This window comes from Gossypium arboreum, chromosome 4 (assembly GCF_025698485.1).
Source record: "Gossypium arboreum isolate Shixiya-1 chromosome 4, ASM2569848v2, whole genome shotgun sequence".
NCBI classification, from domain to species: domain Eukaryota; kingdom Viridiplantae; phylum Streptophyta; class Magnoliopsida; order Malvales; family Malvaceae; genus Gossypium; species Gossypium arboreum.
This window is the reverse complement of record NC_069073.1, coordinates 120,213,955-120,238,490: the sequence shown is the minus strand read 5'-3', so window position 1 is coordinate 120,238,490 and position 24,536 is coordinate 120,213,955. Positions and strand designations below refer to the sequence as shown.

At 31.7% G+C, this 24,536-nt stretch overlaps 4 protein-coding genes across 4 annotated transcripts; 3 read left to right on the top strand and 1 right to left on the bottom strand.

Annotated features, from left to right (window-relative positions):
- The first annotated feature begins 10,951 nt into the window (after positions 1 to 10,951).
- On the top strand, positions 10,952 to 14,315 carry LOC108458670 (xanthotoxin 5-hydroxylase CYP82C4-like). The gene is made up of 3 exons (XM_053026616.1): positions 10,952 to 11,144; positions 12,395 to 13,343; positions 13,419 to 14,315. The coding sequence occupies exons 2-3, from the start codon at positions 13,272 to 13,274 to the stop codon at positions 14,037 to 14,039; spliced, it is 693 nt and encodes a 230-aa protein (XP_052882576.1). The 5' UTR covers positions 10,952 to 11,144; positions 12,395 to 13,271; the 3' UTR covers positions 14,040 to 14,315.
- On the top strand, positions 12,426 to 13,187 carry LOC128279241 (cytochrome P450 CYP82H23-like). Its single transcript, XM_053026820.1, has one exon. It carries the CDS (start codon positions 12,426 to 12,428, stop codon positions 13,185 to 13,187), a length of 762 nt encoding a protein of 253 aa, XP_052882780.1.
- Positions 14,316 to 15,447: 1,132 nt separating the features above from the next.
- Positions 15,448 to 17,470, top strand: LOC108457820 (xanthotoxin 5-hydroxylase CYP82C4-like). The gene is made up of 2 exons (XM_017756976.2): positions 15,448 to 16,633; positions 16,707 to 17,470. Exons 1-2 carry the CDS (start codon positions 15,608 to 15,610, stop codon positions 17,328 to 17,330), a joined length of 1,650 nt encoding a protein of 549 aa, XP_017612465.1. The 5' UTR covers positions 15,448 to 15,607; the 3' UTR covers positions 17,331 to 17,470.
- LOC108457819 (extra-large guanine nucleotide-binding protein 1-like) lies at positions 17,399 to 21,376 on the bottom strand. The gene is made up of 8 exons (XM_017756974.2): positions 19,906 to 21,376; positions 19,680 to 19,817; positions 19,477 to 19,581; positions 19,231 to 19,395; positions 18,931 to 19,108; positions 18,495 to 18,736; positions 18,219 to 18,379; positions 17,399 to 18,122 (listed from the first exon to the last, which is right to left on the bottom strand). Exons 1-8 carry the CDS (start codon positions 20,872 to 20,874, stop codon positions 17,534 to 17,536), a joined length of 2,547 nt encoding a protein of 848 aa, XP_017612463.1. The 5' UTR covers positions 20,875 to 21,376; the 3' UTR covers positions 17,399 to 17,533.
- Between the last annotated feature and the right edge of the window lie 3,160 nt (positions 21,377 to 24,536).

Genomic DNA, 24,536 nt, shown 5'->3' with positions numbered 1-24,536 from the left:
GTACAACTCACACCGCAACGCTTAACAATCTGCAAATATTTAAAAAGGAGTGGGTAAACTTTACAAGCTCAGTGAATGATCAGAATAACTACCACACAAACATGTCATCACGCATTTCGAAACAATCATATAGCACAATTACTATGTTCCACCTTTAGATTCATATTATATTTGTTCATGCAACATTCATTGGTTTATTTACATATTAATCACATACTCATTTAGGCATATATCACATTACACATAAACACATTTAATGATAATTTGGCACTTGAGCAATGAAACATAAAAGTGGGCTCTACCACCACACATCAGATACACAAATTTCCAACACACCAAATGATTCGTAAAGTCGAACATGTCCCAAAAGTGTAGCATGTAGTTAGCACTCTCTGACATGTCAAACATATCCCAGTGAATAGTTCACATTCCCTTATCTCTCTAAAACTGTCTTGAGTCTTAACGCCCAAAAATTACAACATAAAGGTGAGTACTTACTATCCTAGGACATGCCAACTATATCCAACGGTCTCAAAGGTCACAAGGCCAAAATATTCGTTATTAAACATTCATATTACTTGCCATTTTCTGCACTTTTTCTCTGCAAATTCACATTATAAGCACAACATAATCACTGTCGTTTGGCACGTATAACATGCCTACAATCAACTCTTTCATAATAGTCATCATAAGCTTATTTCACATGTCATAGTATCACATTTTAATCCACAATTTCACAACACACAATCACATATTAAATTAAGAGTATGAGAACATTTACACTTGAAATTTAGAGTAGGGGTTTAGACTATTTCTAAATTCCCAATTAATGCAATGAATCATGTCTACAAGCAGTGATTCCAAACACTCAGCATTCACGCTTTCGCCTATATGCACAGCACACAGTCAAACACTCTCTTAAATCAAGCAAAAATACAAGTCTAAGCTAGATTCCCTTGTAACTGAAACCTTCAACATGGTAAACTTAAAACTCAATTATCTCAGTCTATACTTAATCTTTTTGCCTAAAATGAATTTCATTCGTCTATTTATTCACCTATGATATGATATTGAAATTGTAATAATGCACCGATCAGTTCCTCGGGATTGAATAAAACCAACATTGATGATGGATCATGTTAATAACGATCGATAGAAACTTCTCATTTTATGGATGGAAAAGAGAATTATGTACAAGAGAGTCCATTCGATCATGTAATTCCCTCAGCATACAATATATCCATGTCGGATGGCTCATAGTCCGTCCTTGAGATCTCAACAGCTTGCGAAGAAGGTTATTTTAAACTATTAGAGTTACAAAGAAAACTAAGTCTTGAGTTGAAATAGTATAATAAATGGCATGAAGGAAAACATGCAGCAACGGATCTTAAGTCTCAAGTTGAAATAGAATAGTCAACTAGTGAAGGAGAACCAGGAGCTGATATAAGACTAGTTAGAACTACTCTTAGTACTGTTAGCTTGAGCTCCATGTTTGATCAAAGATTACTTGAACATGTGGAGGCAAAAATAGCTGAGTATCTGATATCCGTGAAGGGGTCCTCCAAATTGAGGGGATTGTAGAAAATTGTTAATAAGCAGTTACTTATAATAGAGTTAGAAGGATATTGTATATAATGTAAAGTTGTAACATTATTGAATGATGAATTGATTTAGCCATTCTTCATCTTAATTCTTTGCTGCTGTTTGAACATAATATATAGCATTCTCTATTTAGATTTAGTTGATGGATCACAAAAGAAGACGACATTTTTAACAATGTAACAGAAGAAGAAGAAGAAGAAGAAGAAGAATGCTGCCCTGCTTATTACTAGACGATCCGATTGCTTATTACTTTGATTTAAATTATTAGCATAAGTATATAACTCAATAATTAGATTAAATTATTATTTTAATTAATTAGAATTAACGAAAATTTTATACCTAAGCTACCATTTGAGTTTTTTAAGATTAACAGGATGACCATATGTACAAAAAAGAAGAGTAATGAAGTCCTAAGGTGCCAAGGTAAGAGAAAAAAAAAAGAAAATCCCATTTAAAACCTCTGCAATAACAGGGGAGATGACGAATTTAACTCTCCAATATTTATTGGACTAATAACAAATTTAGCTCTCTAAAATTTACATATTCTATCAATTTGATCCTATATCTACAAAATTCAACCAATTAAACTTCAATGTTTATAAAATTTGTCAATCAACATACTTAGCTTGTTTAATCGAAAGATATTGCAGCAGTGAGTGACGGTTTACAGTTATAATCATCTGCTTTGCACGCTCTTTTAACTTGAAGGAATGAATATTGAATTTGACCAATAATTTTTAAATCTACATTGAAAATCCCTTATGGTTAACCTTTGCCACTAGTTCTCTTTGGTCATCTTTAGTCTCCGTACTTTATGCATTTTAAACTTTCAATCCTCATCAAACAGTAACTATTAATTTCATTAAGTAATTAAGTTTCGTTGTTATCAAAATTTAATGTGGGGAACATAATATTACATATATTATGTCATGTTAGTTTACTAGTCCTACATATTACTTACGAAAAAGTTAATCATAAATTTATAGGTAGTAGTTTGCATCAATATTAAAATTTCAAAATTCAAAAAATATAGAAATTGATAAATCATTTAATTGGTGAAAATGAGCTAAATCGACCACTTTAAGCATATTTAAAAAAAAAGCAAAAAGCCTTTTGATTTTAATTCTAATTCTATTTTTTTTTTTAATTCTCTCATGAGCTATGTCAATTTCATTCTTTGCACCCTTTGTAAAAGGTGATAAATTCGATTTGAACCAATATCCATACAATTTAAGTGCTATCCCGAAGTTTTAACTATTAACTTTAGTTACCAAATAGAAGAATGAAAATTGCTACCCAAGCTTATCCATCCAGGGAAGTACATAGCATTTCTAGTTAACCTGTCTAATACTGAAATTTAATACAACTTAAAACAGAAATTCAACACAATCATTAATTAAACATCACCAATAATGACACATTTTTCTATTTAGATTTCATTCATAAGCTTAAGGATTACAAAAGAAAATGACATTTTCTTTAACCTTGCAACAGAATAGAGCAATGGTGCCTGGCTCGAGTAAAGTTACACCTTGTCTTTTTATTTTATGAATTAAAAGCAGAAACCAACCATGATCCTTCATCTCATAGACAGACTAGTCCCTCGGTATCACCCTCACTCTGTGGAAGTTCTCATTGGCTTGTTTAGCATAAAGAGTGAGCCTCGCATGGATCCTTGGTCTAACAAAGTCGCTCCATGCAGGACAGCGGATGTAGTAGGTGTTGTCTCCTTCTTCACTCCGGCAGCATTCAAACTGCCACCTTTCATTCCCGTCTGTAACCGTTAAATCAATCCGGCGACCAGAAAGTGTACGGCTATGATCACGAAACTTCCACCTTAGTACATGGCGTGCTTCAAGATTAACTTCGTCCATGATCACCTCCATTTTTTCAACTCCACTAATACAACTCTTTTCTCAAAACTCAGAAGAATAATGTAATGTGATTGCACTGGCAACCCTTGAGTGTGTTTTTTATAGCTGAACCAACCGGCTCTACTTAGTCGAGGCTACAATGAAAAATGCATGTTAAACAATGTACATTTATCGCGATTAAATGCTCACTACATTCTTTCTACTCCACTGTTTTGTTTTAGTGATTGCAAGAACTAAAATGTCGACAACCTTAAAATTTTCATGCGTATCATATCATTTTATAGCGTGATTTGGCTTTCAAGTATTGCGCAGCTTTTTTACCCAACAGTGAAAGCCTCACGAGACCGCTCCATAGCTTGCTTGAGAAATCTCTAAAGCCTTCTACTTTTTTATTTTAAAGATGAAGAGATTCGCCCAAAACACACGAGTGAGTGCCAGGTTCTTTTTTAATTATGTATGTATAGTCCACAGATAAGACACAACCTTAATTTCTACTAAAGGACAGAAAAAGGGCTGACGTACGATTGAATAGGTTTTCTTTATTATCATCAATTTGTTTAATTCAAAGATATTGCGGCGGCAGTGAGTGAGGTTATAATCCAGAAGGTTCTGTTTTGGTGATTGGGAGAACTAAAATCTCGATACTCATCCTTAAAAGTTTTCTTGCATGTCTGCATATCGTAATCTGTAATAACGCGAGATCGCTATCTTGGTAGTGAGATGCTTAAAAATCCCCAGAGCCATTTCTTATTATTATTATTATTATTTTAAAGATGAGGTCTGCTGTAGCCTTCAAAAAAATAAAACAGGGGTTCGAGATTCATGTTTTCAAACTCTGTTTTCATATATATCGCGCAACTATTTCGCCCGACAGAGAAAACAGAGGAGATGACGAATTTATAAAGCTGAGGTTTGGTTGGATTTAGGCGCAGGAGTGCGACTTTGTGGTTTTTTTTTTTTTTTTTAATTTAGGGTAAACTGTATAATTGGGTCACCCAACTTATATATATTTTTATTTTGCGCACCAAAAAAAGTTTTTATTTAGGCACTACCATTTAAAACCCGAGTTTTTACATGGAAAAACTTCGATTTCATATCCGTACCTAAATAATTTGACTTCATATAAAAACTTAAGTTTTGTTTGCTAAAAAGATTATCTAATTCTAAAAAAACAAATGACTAAAATGAGTGTACAATAACATTAAATTAATAGTAACGGATAAGAATGAAACACTTTTAAATGGTAGTGCTTAAAGTGCAATTTTTTTTCGTGCCTAAACGAAAACTTGTGAACGTTGGGTGACCGGCTGTAGAATTTACCCCTTTAATTTATTGTACAAGTCCATGTGCTATATTCCATATTAAATTTTGGTCATATTATTAAAAAAATAGACAAATTGGTCCCTGCACATTAGATGAATGAGCAAAATGGTATTATGTTAAAATTATGCCATTAAAATGCTTTTTTTGTGTGTTACATGTGTGGCATAATAACAAAATTAACCCTCAACCTTTACACTTTTATTGAATTTAGCCCCCTACTATTTTATTTTCAACAAATTGGCCCTCAACTTTTAATTTCTAATGTATCACTATTTTATCTTATATTTTTATGTAAGCGAAAAATACAAAAATATAATGGAATTGATGTAGTTTAATTCCACAAGTTCAAAGATGTATATGTCCTTTAATTCAATATGGGAAGCAGAGTAGCAAGCATGTTTATGTTCCACCATCAGTTTCCCAAAGCTTTGCCGCTCTATTCTTTAATTATACTAAAAAAGTCAACCTGCATTGCATGTTGTCTAAGTGTAATGCAGGTTGACTTGTTGAGAATTGCGGTATAACCTTGGAATTTGGCATAAGACATTATATTTCACGTTCCTCAGTGGCCATGCTAACATAGATGTTAGGGGTCAAAACATTAATGTATCACTCTTGACTTTTGGTTCCCGAAATATCTCTGTCTGTACTACACGTACCTAATTCGATAGTCTAAGTTTAAATCATAATTGTAAAAAAATAAAAATAAAACCGCAAACAAGATAATATATGAAATTTTAATACATATACCCTCGATTTTATATTTTTACTAGGAATAGTTCTGCGAGATGCATGGATTGGATTGTAAAATATTAAATTTCTTTAAATAATAATAGAAGAATATAACAATCAAAATCATGTAAATTTTATGGAAAACAATTATGTTGTTAATTGTCCCTAATTATTCATTTTAAAATTGATAAAATTAAATTATTTTTATTTTATTTTAATGTATCAATTTATTTAATTCCAAAATCGAGAAGGACTGAAGAGATATTTTACCATTTATTTTCAACCAACAAAAAGATAGTCGTAAAATTGCGACAGTGATGGTTTACATTTACAACCAATGCTTTGCTCGCTCTTCGACCATTAGCCGCAAAATACTTGATTTTTGGGTTTGAAAACGCACGCAAAATTGTTGCTTATTGACAATATGTAGAGGTTTTAACGGGTAGGGTCGGGTCGGGTCAGGTTGGGCCATATAAAGTTAGACCAATTTTTTAAGTTTGAGTCTAACTTGAATTGGAAAAATAGGTTTTTTTTTTCTCAAATTCGACTCTATTAAAAAATAAACTTAGACCCGACCTGATCTGCTTATATTTATTTTTTAATATTAGTTTTATTTAAAATATAATACATTAAATGCACTAAAATGTTAAAATAAAATTTTTCTAACCCATTAAAAATACATTAAAGAGTGTTAATATTAAAAAATAAATAAATATAATAAATATTTTATTATATTAAATATAATTTTAAAATTTTATATTTTTGGTTGGGTTATTTAGTTGGGTAAGTTTTTTATGTTTTGAGTAATGAGTTTAATTATTATTGAGTTAGTAATTTAATATAAATATATATAATTATTATTTAACTTATATAATTAATTAATACAATATTTTATAACATAATATATTCATGTCGAGTTGAAGCAAAAAAATTTGTCCACGGCCTAACTTGATTGGTATTGACATTGTTGTCAGTGCATGAAGACATGATGATAACCTATTTAAGGGTTGGGAAGAGATTGTGGGTAATTCTAGGCATTTTATAAAAAATATCGATATGATAATAATCTATAATGAGATAAATGTTCAAAACATTTATCTAATAATAATTTATTAAGAAATAAATCAATACACCATAATAATTTCATTCAATATTGAAAATATATAACTTAAATTCAATATTTTTCAATTATTTTCTTCAAAATATTTAAATTCTCTTTATTTTAATACCTAAATTGCCTCTATTTCTAATTTCTAAACCTTAAAATTTTCTAATGGCTAAAGGGGAGTTTGTTTTATGTATTATATAGATTTACTTTTGTAAATTCAGCCTTAAATCTGAGTGTCGAAACTATTTTTTGAAAACGGGGATCGACTTTATATTTTGAAAGAAAAAACGAAAATTGGGAGTCACCACCAATCTTTTTTGTTTAGGTGCGATCGGATCACCAAGAAGTTTGGTCATTTTAATAAAACATTTTGGTTTACTAAAACAACGATTTTGGTCTACGAAATTAGCACCCTCATAACGCCCAAAATTGGTACCTAATTGATTAATTAATGTCTTAATGTCGAAAATTGAAAAGATTTAAAATAAATTTTGAAATACGATCCCTTTTTATGAATGTTTGAATAACTTGAAGTGGATATTAAGATCATTTTGTTTCGAAGAAATAAAATATCACATCCAACACGTAGGACACGACATTTCAAACCTTCGATACCAAAATCATCTCATGATTTCCAAAACTCATGCATTGAAATTTTTAAAAAGGATATTTGGTTGTTTGGTCAAACAGTAAATCGAAACCCAGCACGTAGGGCATGTTTTCTCGAAATTTCCAAACACAAAATATTGCCTTATTATTTTTTTTTGAAGAAAAATGTGGACGAAATTTTAAAGGGATGTTTGATTCTTTGGATAAACAGAAAATCGAAACCCAGCACATTAGGGCACGATTTCCCGAATTCCCAAACATCAATCATCGCTTTCGTTTTAAAGTTTAGGAAACGCGGACAGGATTTTAAAGGGAAATTTGATTATTTAAATAAACGAAAGATCAAAACCCAATACATTAGGGCACGATCCCTCGAATTTCTAAACATCAAACATCGCATTTATTTTATAAAGTCAACTCAAAATACATTAATTTAACTTGAGATAAAGTGGATTCATTGATTTTAGATTAATATGTAGAGGATTACAATGCAACAATTGCGAATGAAGGACAAAATCATAAATATGAGACAATATATATGGATAGCGAACTCAATTGATGAATGAGAATAGTATAGAAATAAATAAACAAAAAAAATCGCACAAAATAACATCAAGCTCACATCCAAACATTAACGATCAAAATAGTGAAAACTAAAAAATATAACTAAAGAAACAAATCAAAATAAAAACCTTAACAAGTTTTCAAATCTGGATAAATAAAATTAAGGTAGCGACACAAAAGACTAATGGACAATATGAAATAATAATATATGAAATAATATGAAAATAAAAAGAAAAAAAACACATATAACATACATCATTTAAATATCAACATAAATAACCAAAGACCAATGAATTAAAATAATATAAAAATAAATAATATAACAAGGTTTAAAATAAATGATAAATGAAACCAATTAAAGTACTAAATAAAAAGTTTAAAATAAATAATATATAAAAAAGTTTAAAATAATAATATATGAAACAGTTCGAATAAACAATATATAAATTTTAAAATAAAGTATAAATCAATTTGAAATAAATAGTTTATAAAGCAATTTAAAGTAAACAATATATAAAATAATTTAAAACAATAATATAAAACAAATTGAAATAAATAATATGATATAACAATTTAAAACAAATGCTATGTGGAAAAAGACTTAAAATAAATAATAATAAAACTGTTCAAAATAAATACTATTAAAGATTTATAATAAATAAAAATACAATATAATGAAAATAAGATGACAATATAATAATGTATTAATAAGAATAATAATATATTAGTAATAATAATCATGGAAAATGATAATAATACTAATATTTTAAATAAGATAATAATAATAGATAGAAAGTAGTAGTAGCAATAGTAATAATAATAAAATAATAATAATAATAATAATAATAATAATAATAATAATAAATATAATAATAAAAATAATTAATTTGAAAATAAAATAGCAAAATAATGAAAAAGGACTAAATTGAACTCAAAACGAAAGTTTGGGGCAAATTCGAAAAAAATAAAAGAAAGGGGAGGACCTATTAGAACACGCGAATAACATAGAGGGACTAAAAGGTAAATTTTTCCTTTTCCTACAAAACGGCGTCGTTCATGTAAGGATCGAATTGAAACAAAGTTAAAATTAAAAGACAAGTTAAAAAAAGACTGGATTAAAACACAATAAAACACAGAAGGACCACGCGCGCAATTATCCCTCTTAGCAGAAACACGCGGATCCTGATGCTCGCGGGTTGGGTTGCACGGGCATGGACTGAAACAGCGCCGTTTTGGGCGTCTGAGGCTTGTTCCAAAACGACGCCGTATAGGGGGTGGTATATAAACTAAAATTTTTGCTAAAAATTTCATTTCCCCCTCTCATTTAAAAAACTTTAAAACTCTCAAAAGGGCTCTCCCCTCTCTCTCTCAATCCTTTGGGCCGACTATAGCTCCGGCGTCGGACCACCGTGACGGTCACTGGTCGCCGGTGACGTCGCCGCTGTACACGGTGGCCGGAGTTCATCAAAGACCACTGACTTGAGCGCTGCAACGCGCAAAGTCCCGATCCGAGGCTATTTTCCACGAAAACTCAACCAAAAAGAAGAAAAGACAAGGAAACCTTTCAGATTTTCGTCCGCTTTACCGAGAATGACCGTTCATCATTGGGAACGATGACTTCCCCTATTTCGCGGTGTTGAAACCTCAGGTAAACTTTTACCCCTTTTTTATTTTAAAACTATTTCTTTAAACAGAATGAAAATACTGAAAAGAACACCTTTTGAAACTTTTTGCTTTCGATTCTTTGATATCTCGTGTAATACAACGTTTTTTGTATTAAACAAAAAACCCCCTTTACAATTGATTTCTTTTCGGCTTTATAGCCGATTACAATAAAAATATTGTTTTCATTTGTCTCTGCTACTGTTTGCCTTCTGTTTTTGGTTCTCTGCTCCTTGTCTGTCTCTTCTTTTGTAGGTGCTAGTAAAGGCGATGGGACGGGGTAAAGGTTGCTGTGCTGATGCAACAGAGGCGCCGGGGGTGGTCAGGCGTTGAACGCGCTGACACTACGTGGGAAGTGGCACGGCGTAAAGGGGGATAGAAACCCTAGGGTTTCTGAAAATCTTAAACATTTTGGGCTTGTCGTGCTTTGTATTTTTTGGGCTTAAATTTGGACTTGGACTATTTGTACATTATTTTGGTTATTATTTATTGGTTTTTAGGTTATTATGGGCCGGGCAAATTTGGCCCATTACACTGGGCTTATAAAGTAATGAGTGCATTCACTGTTAGAGCAAGTGAAGTTGTCTCAACATTTTGTAGTTTGGACTATCACTAAACTTGCTGTCCCATATTTCTCATTTTCAACCCCAACAACCATTGACATGGATGATTAAATCGAGTTGAATCGAGAAAAAGATCGAATTAATTAAATTGATAAGTTCTATTTATTATTTTAATTTAATTTAAAATACGTCAATTAAAAATATTGTTGACAATATGAGTAATTCTAAGTTAAACACACACAAATACATGTACGAGAAACCACAAATATCAAATTATTACAACATGAACTGTTTAAAAATCACAAAGTAGAATCAAATCATTACAACATAATCAAAATAAAAACTAATAGAATTTAGACTAAAGCTAACAAATTGGACAAAAACCCACCACATGATAACAGCACATAAGGCGGCTCAAAGACTTGCCCAATAATTACACACGGTGGGTCCTGAATATAGGTACTCAAGATTCAAAGCCGTCGCCAACTAAATTAAAGTCTCGTACGTGAGATACCTCTTTCAAAAAAAAAAAAGATATTTTATTAGGACAAATTTGATTTAATAATTTAATTGTTTAAAACCTTAAATTTATCATTTTGAAAAAATAAATTTAAAAATTTTGTACTGCCAATTTTGACAGTCCATACCAATTTGTTTTTATTCTAGATATTTTTTAGTTAAGAGCATCATGATTGATCAATTTTGTGTTCATTCTACATCTTTATGATTGAGGCTGTAAATTTATTTCATGCACCCACAATTTTAAGTTTATTATATTATGGGTGATTATTTGATACATTAAAAGTGAATTAAGAGTATAATAAATATTATAATTTTAAATTTTATTATATTATGGGTAATTTATAGAATTAATTTTTAAAGTTTTTTTACTACATTTTACAATACTTGATAAGGAGATTCTACCAACCACCTAGCTCCGTCAAAAGTCATTTTAACATTTAAATAATTCAGATGACAAGTCAATTTTTGGCTTTAAATAGCCTCATGGCTACATGATAATAGAGAGAGCTCGAGCAAAGTTGGGAAGCACTTGGCAAGGGGAGAAAAAAAAGGAAAGAGAGGAGAAAGAAAGAGAAGCTCTTGATGGTATTATATTTTTAACTTATAAGTTATTTTAATTTCAGTTTTATTTGTATATCATTTTAAGGTTTTCGTAATTACAAAAAAATATTTCAGGTAAAGATTTCATCCATTTTTATTAAAATAGGTGTGACTAACATAATAACTAAACAGTTACATATAGCGTGCCCCGTGTATCTCACTTTGATATATAATGATCAGTTTTTAATAGTAGAAATGGATGAAATTTTTAACAAGAGGATTAGTTTGCGCTTTGATCTAATGTACATGGACTAATTTACTCACTTTTTAAATAGATGAGACAAAATGCAATCCAATTTTTAGTACAAAAACCTCTATAATACTTTTATCAATGATTTAAGTTTGATTATGTGATTTCGGTTTTTCTTGTTCGTATATATATAAATATTTATTCATTATTATGGATATTTGATGATTTAGATATTTTAGTTTTGTATGTTTTAATATTGGATGATTTCTGTAATTTTATATAAAAAATATAAATAACAGAAAATATAAAAAAAATGTTAGATTGAATAATATTAAAAGGATTAAAAAATTAAAAAGAGACATTAATTTCACGAAAAAATGGGAATAACAGAAAAGTGAATATTTTATGCTAGATCCTTAAACGTTTTTGCTTGTTGTTTTTAGTCCTCAAAATTATCATATTTTTCTCAAATACTTTTCAAGTTGATTTTCATTTCATCCGAAAAAGAGTTGTGAAAGAGATCAATTAACTTTTATTTAGAATAAAACTTTGTAATAAAGAAAAGTATGATAAATTTATTGGTTTACTTTTGAATTAAAATTTTATTATTATGTGCATAAGTAAAAATATGGTTGATTCATATGTATCGATTCTCGATAAAAATTAAATGCTGGTAAAAGTATCATTGAAAACATGTACTAGGAATTAAATTATATTTTGACCTTTTATTAAAAATGGATAAATTAGTCATTGTACATTAAATTTAAAATAAATTGATCTTTTTTGTTAAAAATTTCATGTATTTATACGGTTAAAAACTAGCGTGGTTGATAGAATAACCAAATAATGATGCGTACCATACTATATATATACCTCATGTCAACGCATATATGGATCAATTTTTAACTGTTGAAATAGATAAAATTTTTAACAAAAAGATCAGTTTACGTTTGATTTAATATTTATAAATTAATTTACTCATATTTTGAGTGAGCTAAAACAAGGAAAAGATAAACTAAACCATTATGATTGGCCCTTCATGCAGCAAATTGGTTCATTTCATTGAAACACACGCTATGGAATTTCAAGAACAGCTCCATTTTGCACTTGCTTTCACCATAACCATTGCCATATCAGTGGTCACCATCCTCGTTAAAGGCAACAAGAGACAAAAGAGGAGACCCCCAGAACCAGATGGGGCATTACCTTTTATTGGTCATCTTCATCTTTTTGGAAAAAACCAGCTGCTACATATGATATTTGCAGACATGGCTGACAAGCATGGACCGGCCTTCTTGATCCGTCTCGGGGTTCATCGAGCACTTGTGGTGAATAACTGGGAAGTTGCAAAAGAATGTTTCACGACCAACGATAAGGTCTTCTCCACACGTCCAAAGTCCATAGCCGTAAAGTATATGGGCTATGACTATAAGATGTTAGGCTTCGCTCCTTACGGACCTTATTGGCGTAATATGAGGAAACTAGCAATGGTTGAGCTCCTCTCTAGTCGTCGGCTCGAGTTACTCAAGCATGTTCGCGACAATGAAATCGGTAGCTTTATAAAGGAATTGTATGAGCAATCGGTGAAAAACGGAGGCGTTGCTCTTTTGGAAATGAAGGAGAGAATTGGTGACTTAGCAACCAACATTATAGTCCGGATGGTTGCTGGCAAAAGATATCATGGTACTAGCGAGGAATCGAGACGATTCCAAAAGGCCTTGAGTGATTTCTTTTATCTTGCAGGGTTGTTTTTGGTCTCGGATACGATTCCTTCTCTCGGTTGGCTTGATGTTGTGATGGGGAACATAGGCAAAATAAAGAGGACAGCAAAGGAGTAGGTTGCAATAGAAAGCTGGGTAAACGAGCATCGCGAATGGAGGCTCGACAGAGGCATCGAAGGGAACCAAGATTTCATTGATGTCATGTTGTCTATCATGGATGAAAACAATGTACCAACTCAAGAGGCTGATGTTACCATTAAAGCTAATTGCCTGGTATGTTATTGTTAAGTAGAATCATGTAGTTTATAGGCTATAGCATTATCTTTGATTGGGGTATGGTGATTGTAGACTCTTGCCTTGGGTGGCATCGATACAAACGTGGCCACACTTTCATGGGCGATCTCCTTGCTATTGAATAACCGCCATGTTCTAAAGAAGGCTCAAGAAGAACTTGACATCCATGTCGGGAAGCAACGACAAGTGGAAGAATCAGACATAGCTAACTTGGTATACCTACAAGCCATTATCAAGGAAACAATGCGGTTATACCCAGCGACGCCAGTATCGGTAGCAAGAGAAGCTACGGATGACTGCACCGTAGCCGGTTTCCACATTCCGGCAGGCACTCAACTGTTGCTTAACCTGTGGAAGCTACACCGTGACCCCGGAATTTGGCATAAGCCATTAGACTTCCTCCCTGAGAGATTCCTCAGTGACCATGCTAACATTGATGTGAGGGGTCAAGATTTTGAGCTTATACCATTTGGCGCTGGTAGAAGGATTTGTCCTGGTATCACTTTGGCCCTTCATTTCCAACACTTAGCTTTGGCTCGACTGCTTCATGGATGCGAATGGGGAACGGTCTCGGATAAAGGCGTCGACATGAGTGAAAGGCCCGGAATAATTGTTCCTAAAGCTACACCATTAAAGGTTACTCTTACACCAAAGTTGCCTTCTGTATGTTATTAGTAAGCTTGCGTCCAATAATGTGATCTCATGAATAAAATTACGAATTTAGAAGGTAAGTGTGTATTTAAAATAACTTATAATAACACCACTTATGTATGTAATTAAAATAAAAAATTAGTTTAACTTGTGTTGGTCTTATAGTTAGAATGTTCATCGCCCTAGGTATAGTGTGGGTTCGAGTTACGTTAATATTGTTGTTATTAGAACTTTATCTTATTCTTGTAACTCACCAAAATAAAAAAATAAAAATGTTTAAACTAGTTTATATTCTCATAAGATACATGTGTCCATTGTGTATATTCAATTCATAATATTTTATAACAATAGTTTTCCTTTTAAATTTAATAAATATTTCAAAAATCATTAATAAATTGAAAAATTAATGTAATTATAAAATTATTATAAAATATTTAACTAATTTAAAATCAGTTACTTAATTTTAAAACATTTAATATTAAAATAATACAAAAATTCATCATATATTATTGAATAGTAATATTAATATATCATAATTTAAATAAAATTATTAATAATTTAGGTTATATATTATATATATTGATAAATTAATTTGTTCTAATGTTAAAATTGTTAAAATTTAATTTTTTATATATTTTTTATTTATTATTATCCTACTTTAATCAATGAATTTAATTAACTCTTATTATATTTAAAAATATAAATTTAATTTGATAAATGTTATTAATGTGTTTTTTTAAATTATATTTTAAAATTAACAATTTGATATTCATTAATTTAATATTATAACATTAAAAGATAATTCAATTAAATAAAATATTAAAATAAAGAGATAATTTATTTTAAATTAACTTTATATTTAACACATAAAAAGTTATAAAGAAAATTTTAAACAAAAGGCATGAAATAACTTAAAAATATTAAAAGACTAGTTTATCAAAATTATAAATAAATGCTTCAAATAATGAGTGTCACGTGTAAAAAAAACAATTGTAATGTGAACATAATTATTTATTTCTTTTTGTAATCTCATATTACTATAGTATATATAATTGTGAGTAAAAAATTAATGGGTAAATACGTCAAATCAATTGCTTATCATGGTATGTCATCCTTCTTAAGTTAGTATCGAATTGACTTATGACACTAACTAAATCGACATTATCAATACTAATAATTCTATCACAAGTATATATGTGTGAAAATTACATATTTAAAACACATATATATTTAAAAATAATTTATATTAAATAATAGAATGGATTAAAATCTCAATATTTACAAATTTCTTTTCAATTTCCAACTAAATTATAACCCAAAAACAAAACCCCCATGTTTTCAACATGCACGACATCTAAAGCAGTACTCAGTTAGCTAGAGGACCACTTATTTTCTTAGATTGTTGTATACAGATCGACTTTTGGATTTTTTTTTGGTTAGGGAAGACCACTATGATTGGATAAGGCTATTGGAAGTAAATGGTATGGTGGCAATCGGACCACTTGTTTTCTTAAAAATAGATTACTTGGTCCAGTAAGGCTTGAACAGATACTTCCAATTTTGATTTTATTCTAGATGTTTTATTTTAGTTTATGCTTGGCATTTCTTGCAAACAAGGCTTGCCATTATTTAGAAGCAATTACTGTGGTTCTTGCAAATTTGTTCATTACACTATGGAATTGTCCGAACAATTTCAGGAACAGCTCCTTTTGGCACTTCCTTTCACAATAATTATCACCATACTAGTGACCGTCATCCTTGTTAATGGCAACAAGCAACAGCAGAGGAGACCCCCTGAGCCTGTTGGGGCGTTACCTTTTATTGGTCATCTTCATCTTCTTGGAAAAAGCCAGTTGCTACATAGAAAATTTGCAGACATGGCTGATGAGTATGGACCAGCCTTCGTGATCCGTCTTGGGGTTCATCGAGCACTTGTGGTAAGTAATTGGGAAGTTGCAAAAGAATGTTTTACGACCAACGATAAGGTCTTCCCTACACGTCCAAAATCGTTAGCCGTAAAGTATATGGGGTATGACCATAAGCTGTTAGGCTTTGCTCCTTACGGACCATATTGGCGTCGTATGAGGAAACTAGCAACGGTTGAGCTCCTCTCTAGTCGTCGGCTCGAGTTACTCAAGCATGTTCACGACACCGAAATCAGTAGTTTTATAAAGGAATTGTATGAAGAATCGATGAAAAACGGAGGCAGTGCTGTTTTGGAAATGAAGGAGAGAATTGGTGACTTAGCAACCAATATTATAGTTCGGATGATTGCTGGGAAAAGATATTGCGGTATCAAAGAAAGTTGTAGCGAGGAATCAAGGCGATGGCAAAAGGCCTTGGGTGATTTCTTTTATCTTACAGGGTTGTTCTTGGTCTCGGATTTGATTCCTTTTCTTGGTTGTCTTGATGTTGTGATGGGTAACATAGGCAAAATAAAGAGGACAGCAAAGGAGTTGGATTTTGTACTCGAAAATTGGGTAAAGGAGCATCGCGAAAGGAGGCTCAATAAAGGCATCGAAGGGGACCAAGATTTTGTTGATGTCATGTTATCTATCATGGATGAAAACAATGTTCCAACACAAGAGGCTGATGTTACCATTAAAGCTACTTGCCTGGTATGTTTTACTGTTAAGTAGAATCATGTAATGTAACTTATAGCATCATCTTTGATTGAAATGGTGACTGCAGAGTCTTGTCCTCGGTGGCATCGATACAAACGTGGTCACACTTACGTGGGCGATCTCCCTGCTATTGAATAACCGACATGTGCTAAAGAAGGCTCAAGAAGAACTCGATATCCATGTCGGAAATCAACGGCAAGTGGAAGAATCAGACATAGCTAACTTGGTATACCTACAAGCCATTATCAGGGAAACATTGCGGTTATACCCAGCAACGCCCATATTGGTACCGAGAGAAGCTATGGAGGACTGCACAGTAGCTGGTTTCCACATTCCAGCAGGCACTCGACTGTTGGTTAACCTGTGGAAGCTGCAGCGTGACCCCAGAATTTGGCATAAACCGTTAGATTTTCTCCCTGAGAGATTCCTCAGTGACCATGCTAACATAGATGTAAGGGGTCAAAATTTTGAGCTTATACCATTTGGTTCTGGTAGAAGGATTTGTCCCGGTATCACTTTCGCGCTTCATTTCCAGCACTTAACTTTGGCTCGACTGCTTCACGGATTCAAATGGGGAACAGTCTCAGATAAAGCCGTTGATATGTGTGAAAGCCCTGGAATAACTGTTCCTAAAGCTACACCATTAGAGGTTACTATTACACCAAAATTACCTTCCATGCTCTATAGGTAACTGGTGCAAGCTGCATATAGCTTTGCTCACAATTTATTTTAGTTGAATACATATATGTATAAGATTCATTAGAAGAACAAATCATATATTGCTTCACAATTGAGTTCTATGCAAAGAATCAGTTTTTTTTCTACATCTAATTTCAATGGGGTTCTACAATTTTACAGTTTAAAGACCAAAAAAGAAAAAAAGAATAGAATGGTTCATGAGGTTGAGCTTGCCTCAATATCCGTAGACGACAACTCATTGTTAACTAAGCTATTCTCGGTTTCATTCCATTTAAGAATGTGCCTGCAGTATCTTAAAGCTTCATCAACAGAATCAGGCTCCAAGCCGGTAACCATTGAAACGAACAACTTACAGTCAGTAAGAGAGTTGAACAATCTCTTGAACTTCACCGCGATGTAATGGAAGGCACTTAACGAGAGTGAAGTGTGATTATTTCTATTATTGCTGCAGTTGTTATAGTAATTATGACTGATAACTGGATTGAAGTCATTGAACCATTCACATCGAGTTAGAGGAACCTGCTCAATCTTTTCCTCGAGCAGGTCAGCTTTGTTGAGTATTAGAAGGAAATTCTTTTTCTCGAAGGTTGGATGGGTTATTACGGTTTCAAAAAGTTGCTTGCTTGCCATCATTTTGTTTGTGAGAACCCCATTACTGTCTAGTGAAAACTCATCATAGTCGGTCAATGAGACACAAAATAGGACAATGTCAACATCTTCAAACATTTCCACCCACTTACAGTTCTCCCCAAGGCTACTGGGATGCAATCTAATAAGCTGGTAGCTGCTGATTCAAAGCAAGAAATGCTAAACAAGATAAATATGATGTTGAAATTGTAATAATGCACCGATCAGTTCCTCGGGGTTGAATAAAACTAACCTTGATGATGGATCATGCTGATAACCATCGATAGAAGCTTCTCGTTCTATGGAGGGAAAAGAGAATTCTGTGCAAGAGAGTCCATTCGATGATGTAATTCCCTCAGCATACAATATATCCATGTCGGATGGCTCATAGTCCATCCTTGAGATCTCAACAGCCTGCGAAGAAGGTTATTTTAAACTATTAGAGTTACAAAGAAACCTTAATGCAAAAAGTCGAAAGGGAAACTGGAGGTTGGAACATTGGATATTACTATTGAACAAGCAGGCTTACCCGTTCTAGGAAATAAGTAGCAATTCGAGGCAGCATTTCTAGTTCATGTCTCCGGTTATACGTGGCCTGAAAAGCCACATCATTCCACAGCTCCCCTATGAATGGTGCATATTCACGAGTAGCAGCAGGGAAGATGACTTCCAAATTGCCGGACACCATCACTTGAACAAGCCAATCTGAAAAAGCTTTCAGTCTTGGGGAAAGGGAATATTTTGTTTTTTGGTCAACCTGGCTCGTACTGCCTGTTGTCAACAACAAAGCTCAAAACCTACTCCAGAATAAAATAAATTATTCTATGACAATTTCATCTAGACAATTATATTACAGGAAAGCTAAACATAATCCATTAAAGACGTAAACTCATCAGAATGGCAAACTCAATCGGTTAAAGACCTGCAAAAGTGTCATTATAAAGAATAAATCACTATTATTGTACCTGAAGAACCAGATCCATCAGCAGTCTGCTTTTTTCTATTCTCAAGTAATATTTCTTCTTCAAATCGTTCCCGCCCCTCGAGCAATATAGCAAGATAACCATACAAATTTCTTTGGATAATCAATTTGATACTTTGGCATTCATTTTCGGTGAAAGGAATATTATACAGAATCTTGGCCTGGAATAAGGAAGTAACAAATTCAGCAATCCGTAAGACAACCTATTCCGCATTTCCAGTTTCATAAAACCGAACGCAGGGAAAAGATTGATTGAAATACATTGCCTCAAGTGGTATATTACCTGCTTATATATTGTACTTGTGCCAGATTTTTGATAGCCAACTAGAAGAATTTTGGGAAGTAGTTGCTGCTCTAGAGTTGGCTGGTTGACATCCTCTCCGGCAGGATTCATGGTATTAGGAGGAACCGGCAAAGACAAGAGAGCGCAAAAGATCTTGATTCCCATCTGAAAATAAGTTACATCCGTGTTAATACTGGTACAGGATATAACAAAAAGTAGTTATGCCTACGTAATTTGCAAATATACCTTGTTCCATATCGGCCCCTTTATATTATTCTGACCCTCTTCCTGGTAGGATCCGTCGGCACTTAACCAAAAGCTAGGATTTCCTTCACAATGAACTCCAGCTAACTGCAAATATTTAATGGAATGTCATTGATTGAACTTACATTTCATGTCTATAAAAACATTAATTTAAAAGAACTCAATATCATGAAGAGCACAACAACCTGCAGCAACCATAGCTCTTTTTTAGTAATAATTCGATTATTTACGATTATGTTTGTATCTCCATTGCTAGCATTAGCCTTGATGTGACCCCCAACATTCAGCTGTGCAGTAATAATCTGGCACGGTCCATGCGCTTCCTGATTTTCAACAGAGCAATAGTTCAATTACTAATGGAAGAGAATGGTAGTTATATCATGTAAAAGAAGAGCAAAGTTCGGTTATTACCTTTCCCCAAAATCCAGATAATTTATCGTACCAATAGTATCCCGGTTTTAGATTCTCCGGTGGGTTTAGGCACGTCTGCAGTACCTGCAACTCATCTTGACACAAAGGCTCCCCATTCACAATAACAAGCTCAGGTGGTAACTGGTTAGCTTCACAAGTTTTCTCAGTCCTCATTACCCTTTTAACTTCGAACTCACTGAGTAACTGCTTGAGTAAGCGAGAAGTTCTTCCAAGACTTCCTCGTTTCGACTCATCTATCTTCCCACCTATGCATGTAACACATTTCCGTCCCTCTGGCATCGACCCCATCATTCTTAATACACACTTATAACAATACTTAGCATTACAAACAATGCAGACCTCCTTTTTGGTAAACCGGTTTCCCTTTAAACACCTATAACATGTCCCTTTTTTGCCATTCCTTACAAGAGGTTGTACATCATGGATGACGCTTTCAATCTCCGAATACTCGGACTCTTCGGTAGAACATGATTCAGGTTCAACAAAAGTTACAACAGATGGTTTTCTCACATGACAAGGAGTCTCATTGTTAACGTCAGAAACTTCCTGAATTTCACAACTTCCTCTTCCACTAATTCCATCATCAATTCTCTTACTTAATGAATCCAAACTATCAACTTTAATCGACAATTCCTTTGATAAACCGGCACGAACAATGGATTTTCGAGCCAAGCTAGGTTCAGAACCAATTTTTTTACCTTTTTGGTTCACTAGATTGGTCTTTACAATAGGCTGGATAACAGGCAATGAAATATCATTCAAAGAAAAGGAAGATGAAACTTCGGCAGCAGTCGGAAGGCCGTCGACGTCGACAGGAACTAATTTAGGAATATCAAAAGTGATCGGAGGACCATGATACTCAATAGCAAAAGAGTATTCAACATTTATATCATCATCTATTGGAGTTGATTTCTCAACAGGAAGGATTTTTCGTAAAAGGGCAGCCATAGTTTCTATCAAAATCCCCAAATTCCAAAAAAATTAAACTTCAAAACACTCACATAAACCCTCTAAATATATCTCAACAATCCATCAAAAACCAAAAGAATCAAACTTTAAAACACAAAAACAAAACCCATTAATCCCCAAATCAACAATTTGCTAATAACACTTTCGAACAATCAAAAGAAAGCAAATTTATTTCCTTTTTTTCTGGGAAAAAACTAAGCAAACAATAAAGAAGAATGAAAAATGGTGAGTCTTCTCTAACCAGTAAACGATAGAGACCGGAGAGGCGACTGTGAGACATTATCGGTCTTAACTTATCTAAAGTTTATTGCTTTTTTTTTTCCACGTCAACACGCTTATGAAGAACCTGCCGGGAAACAACGAATGTTGAAGAAGTCAGACATGGCCATGGCCATGGCCTGCGTCAGCCAACTACCATTACTGTTATGTTTTGAACTTTTGGTCAATAATAAAAAGAGTAATTAAGAATTAAACGTGGATAAACGACCATTACCGGCTGCTAATTGGTTTTAATGGTTTTTGGGTCTAAATGAAATTCGGAATTAGTTTGACTATTTTATGTTTGGATTACGAGAAAATTGAAGTAATTGAAAGGAGATAATATAATTTTTTGTCATTAAAGATTTGAAAATGCGATTAGTATTATTGAAATATAACTGAATTAGTCGGTTAAACTGATTGCACTGAAAACCAATCAGCATATTAGTCCAATTAAAAGAGTTAAACAGATCAAATCTCGAAATTGGTAAAAATTGAAAACTAAGTAGTTAAATAGGTTGAAGCAATTTAATATTTTTTTAAATATTTAATTATAATTTGTCTAGTTGATCTAATTAAATTGATTGAATCAAGAACTAGTAGTCTGATCAATTTAATCCCGGTTTACTTATTGTAACATTGTATGTAGTAACCTAAGATTGTAATAAGTTATCACTTGAAAATTTATATAATTTTTTTAATTTTCAAATATCACGTCATCAAACTTTTATTTTTTATTTTATGTTTAAGGGCCAAAATAAATCTATTTGTCAAGTTCAGATGCCAAAATATATTAAATATATATACTAAAGTAGACTTAGTTGCCAAATTCACGTTATATAATGCAAATGCCATGAATTCTTAATTTTTACGGAAAATCCAAAAATTAGTCCTTCTAATTTATTAAAATTTAGTTTTATAAATTATGAAGTTAATCTAATTAAGTAGTATTAGTAAACTCTACAGTTAAATCGTCAACTTCAAAATTAATAGTTCAATAATTTATATACATGGAATGTAACAACGCATTGGGAGTTGTTATAATTTCAAAAATGAAAATAACAATTCAGGTTAATGTACAAATAATTGAAATAAATTTTCAATTTTCATAAAGTATAAAAATTAAATTCCGACATTTGAAAATAAAGGGACTAACGTTTTAATTTTAACAAAAAAAGGATAAAATTTAGAATTAAACCAAAATATTTTGGTAATACTTGAATGGCTAATTAAAATAAGTTGGAAAACTTTGGGTCTAATATTTTATAATGGAAAGTATTGAATTGGACTTTATATGTTTTTTACCCTAAAAGTTTCTAACATTCTTGTAAATGGAAGGATTGAATACGTCATTTGTATGTTTTTGACTTCCAACTGATATGTTTTGTTTGCTCTTGGAAGAAAAAGAAATAGTGATATTGTGGGAGTTTATTTTTGACGTGGTGCGTTTAGTTTTCTTTTCGTCTTATGTTATAGTTTCGATACAATATCTAATCTCACCATCACCACTGTTTTTACACTAATAATAGGTAAACGCACCGCCATCCAAAGGGACCCTTACTAACGTACAACACTTTAAAATTAAGATTGATCTGAATTTTTATTTTTAAAACTGGTTTAATTCAATTGGCAATCCACAGATTATATCTCATTATGAATTGTTACTGTTATCTTCGTTTAAAACTCTTTCAACCAATTAAAAGTAGACATTTGGCATTTTTAATATATAAAAATTTAGATTTAACATTAAATAATTAAATTATTATTTAACATTGTATTTTCTCTCTCCCTTAATTCACAACAAGAAAAAAATGGAAAAAGAGGGTAAAATAAAAATAATAAAAATTATGAGGCAAGAAGAAAAGAGAAAGAAAAAAAACATGAATGATTTGAAGAATAAGGAGAAGAGGAGTAGAGAGAAAAATAAAAACAATTTATTTTATTTTATTTTAAATATATTTTTTACTTTCATGTAAATGATGATGTAGATTAAAAAATACACATGACAGGTTTTTATTGGTCGAGTCTTTTTTAACTGAAATAATAATAAGGGTCTATAATGATTATGAAATTATAGTTGAAATATTAGGCTCGACAAAGCAATATGGTTCGAGAGTTGCTTAATTGTGCAAACAAACTACATTGATTTGAACATCGAAATGACTTTGGGTTGAAATCATAGTACAAGTTTGGCACTTAATCAAGAGTTTAAATTACAAACTACAACCCGATTAGATCTTATTCTAAACAAGTTACCTATACATATTTGTATTGTTTAGTAGAAATTTATTTTTGTTGGTTTCGACACTTATAAATTAAATCGTTGACTTTAAAACAGTAGTTCAATGACTATGTATTAAAATAACAAAAATAAGCCATTTATCAATGAGTCATTTGCTTAATGACAATGTTACGGTCTTAGAAAAAATAGCTCTTAAATTTTTTCTACATTTTAGTGATAATGGCTACTTTCCTACTTATATTATTCAAAAAATTATATTTAAATTAAAAATTAAAATAACTATCAAACGCATTTGAATATTAAATGCTAAAATTTTCATTTTCAATTAAATGACATACAAGTAAAATGACAAACAAGAATTTAAAAATAAAATTGACATTAATAGTGTCAATTGAGTCTTAACTCAATTTGTACCGATGCAGGAGGACATAGGTTCAAGTGCACTGAAACGTATTATTTTCCTATTTATAGGTTGGGAAAGGCTATGGGTAGTTATTGACATTGTGTCAAAAAAACATATATGATCAGAACCCACAATGAGATTATTTTAAGAAAATTACATTAATGATTAGAGTTGTTTTCTGTTTTTTAATTTTAATTGCATTAAAAGGTTAAATTTTGATATTTGAATTATATTTTTAAATTGCAAATAAGCTATGGGTTTAATTGCTGAAATCAAGTGTAAAATTGACACTGAATTCAAAGGGTTTAAATAAAATATTATATCTGAATATAAATTTGAATAAAAATTAGATTGATTTAAAATATAGGTTAAATTTGAATTATAATATTCAAAGCCTAGTCCAGGTGGCCTAATACGACTGAATCACTGTTAAAAATAATAAATATATAAAAATAATTTATATAAATATTTATATATTTTTATAATTAAATTAAAATAAAAATATTATTTTTAAATAGTAAAATTAGCCATTAAGGTGAACCAAATCCAATCTCAAATTTAAAATTTTCTTTGAAATCAATTCCAAACCCATCCGACCCAACCCATTAATTCTGCTATTTAATTGGTTTGGATCTACATTGCGGCTTTATATCTTGCCTTCATGATAGATACAAAAATTAAGGCCCATTATTCCTTTGGGCAGCATGGGTTCATAGTTGATACTTCTATAACTCAATC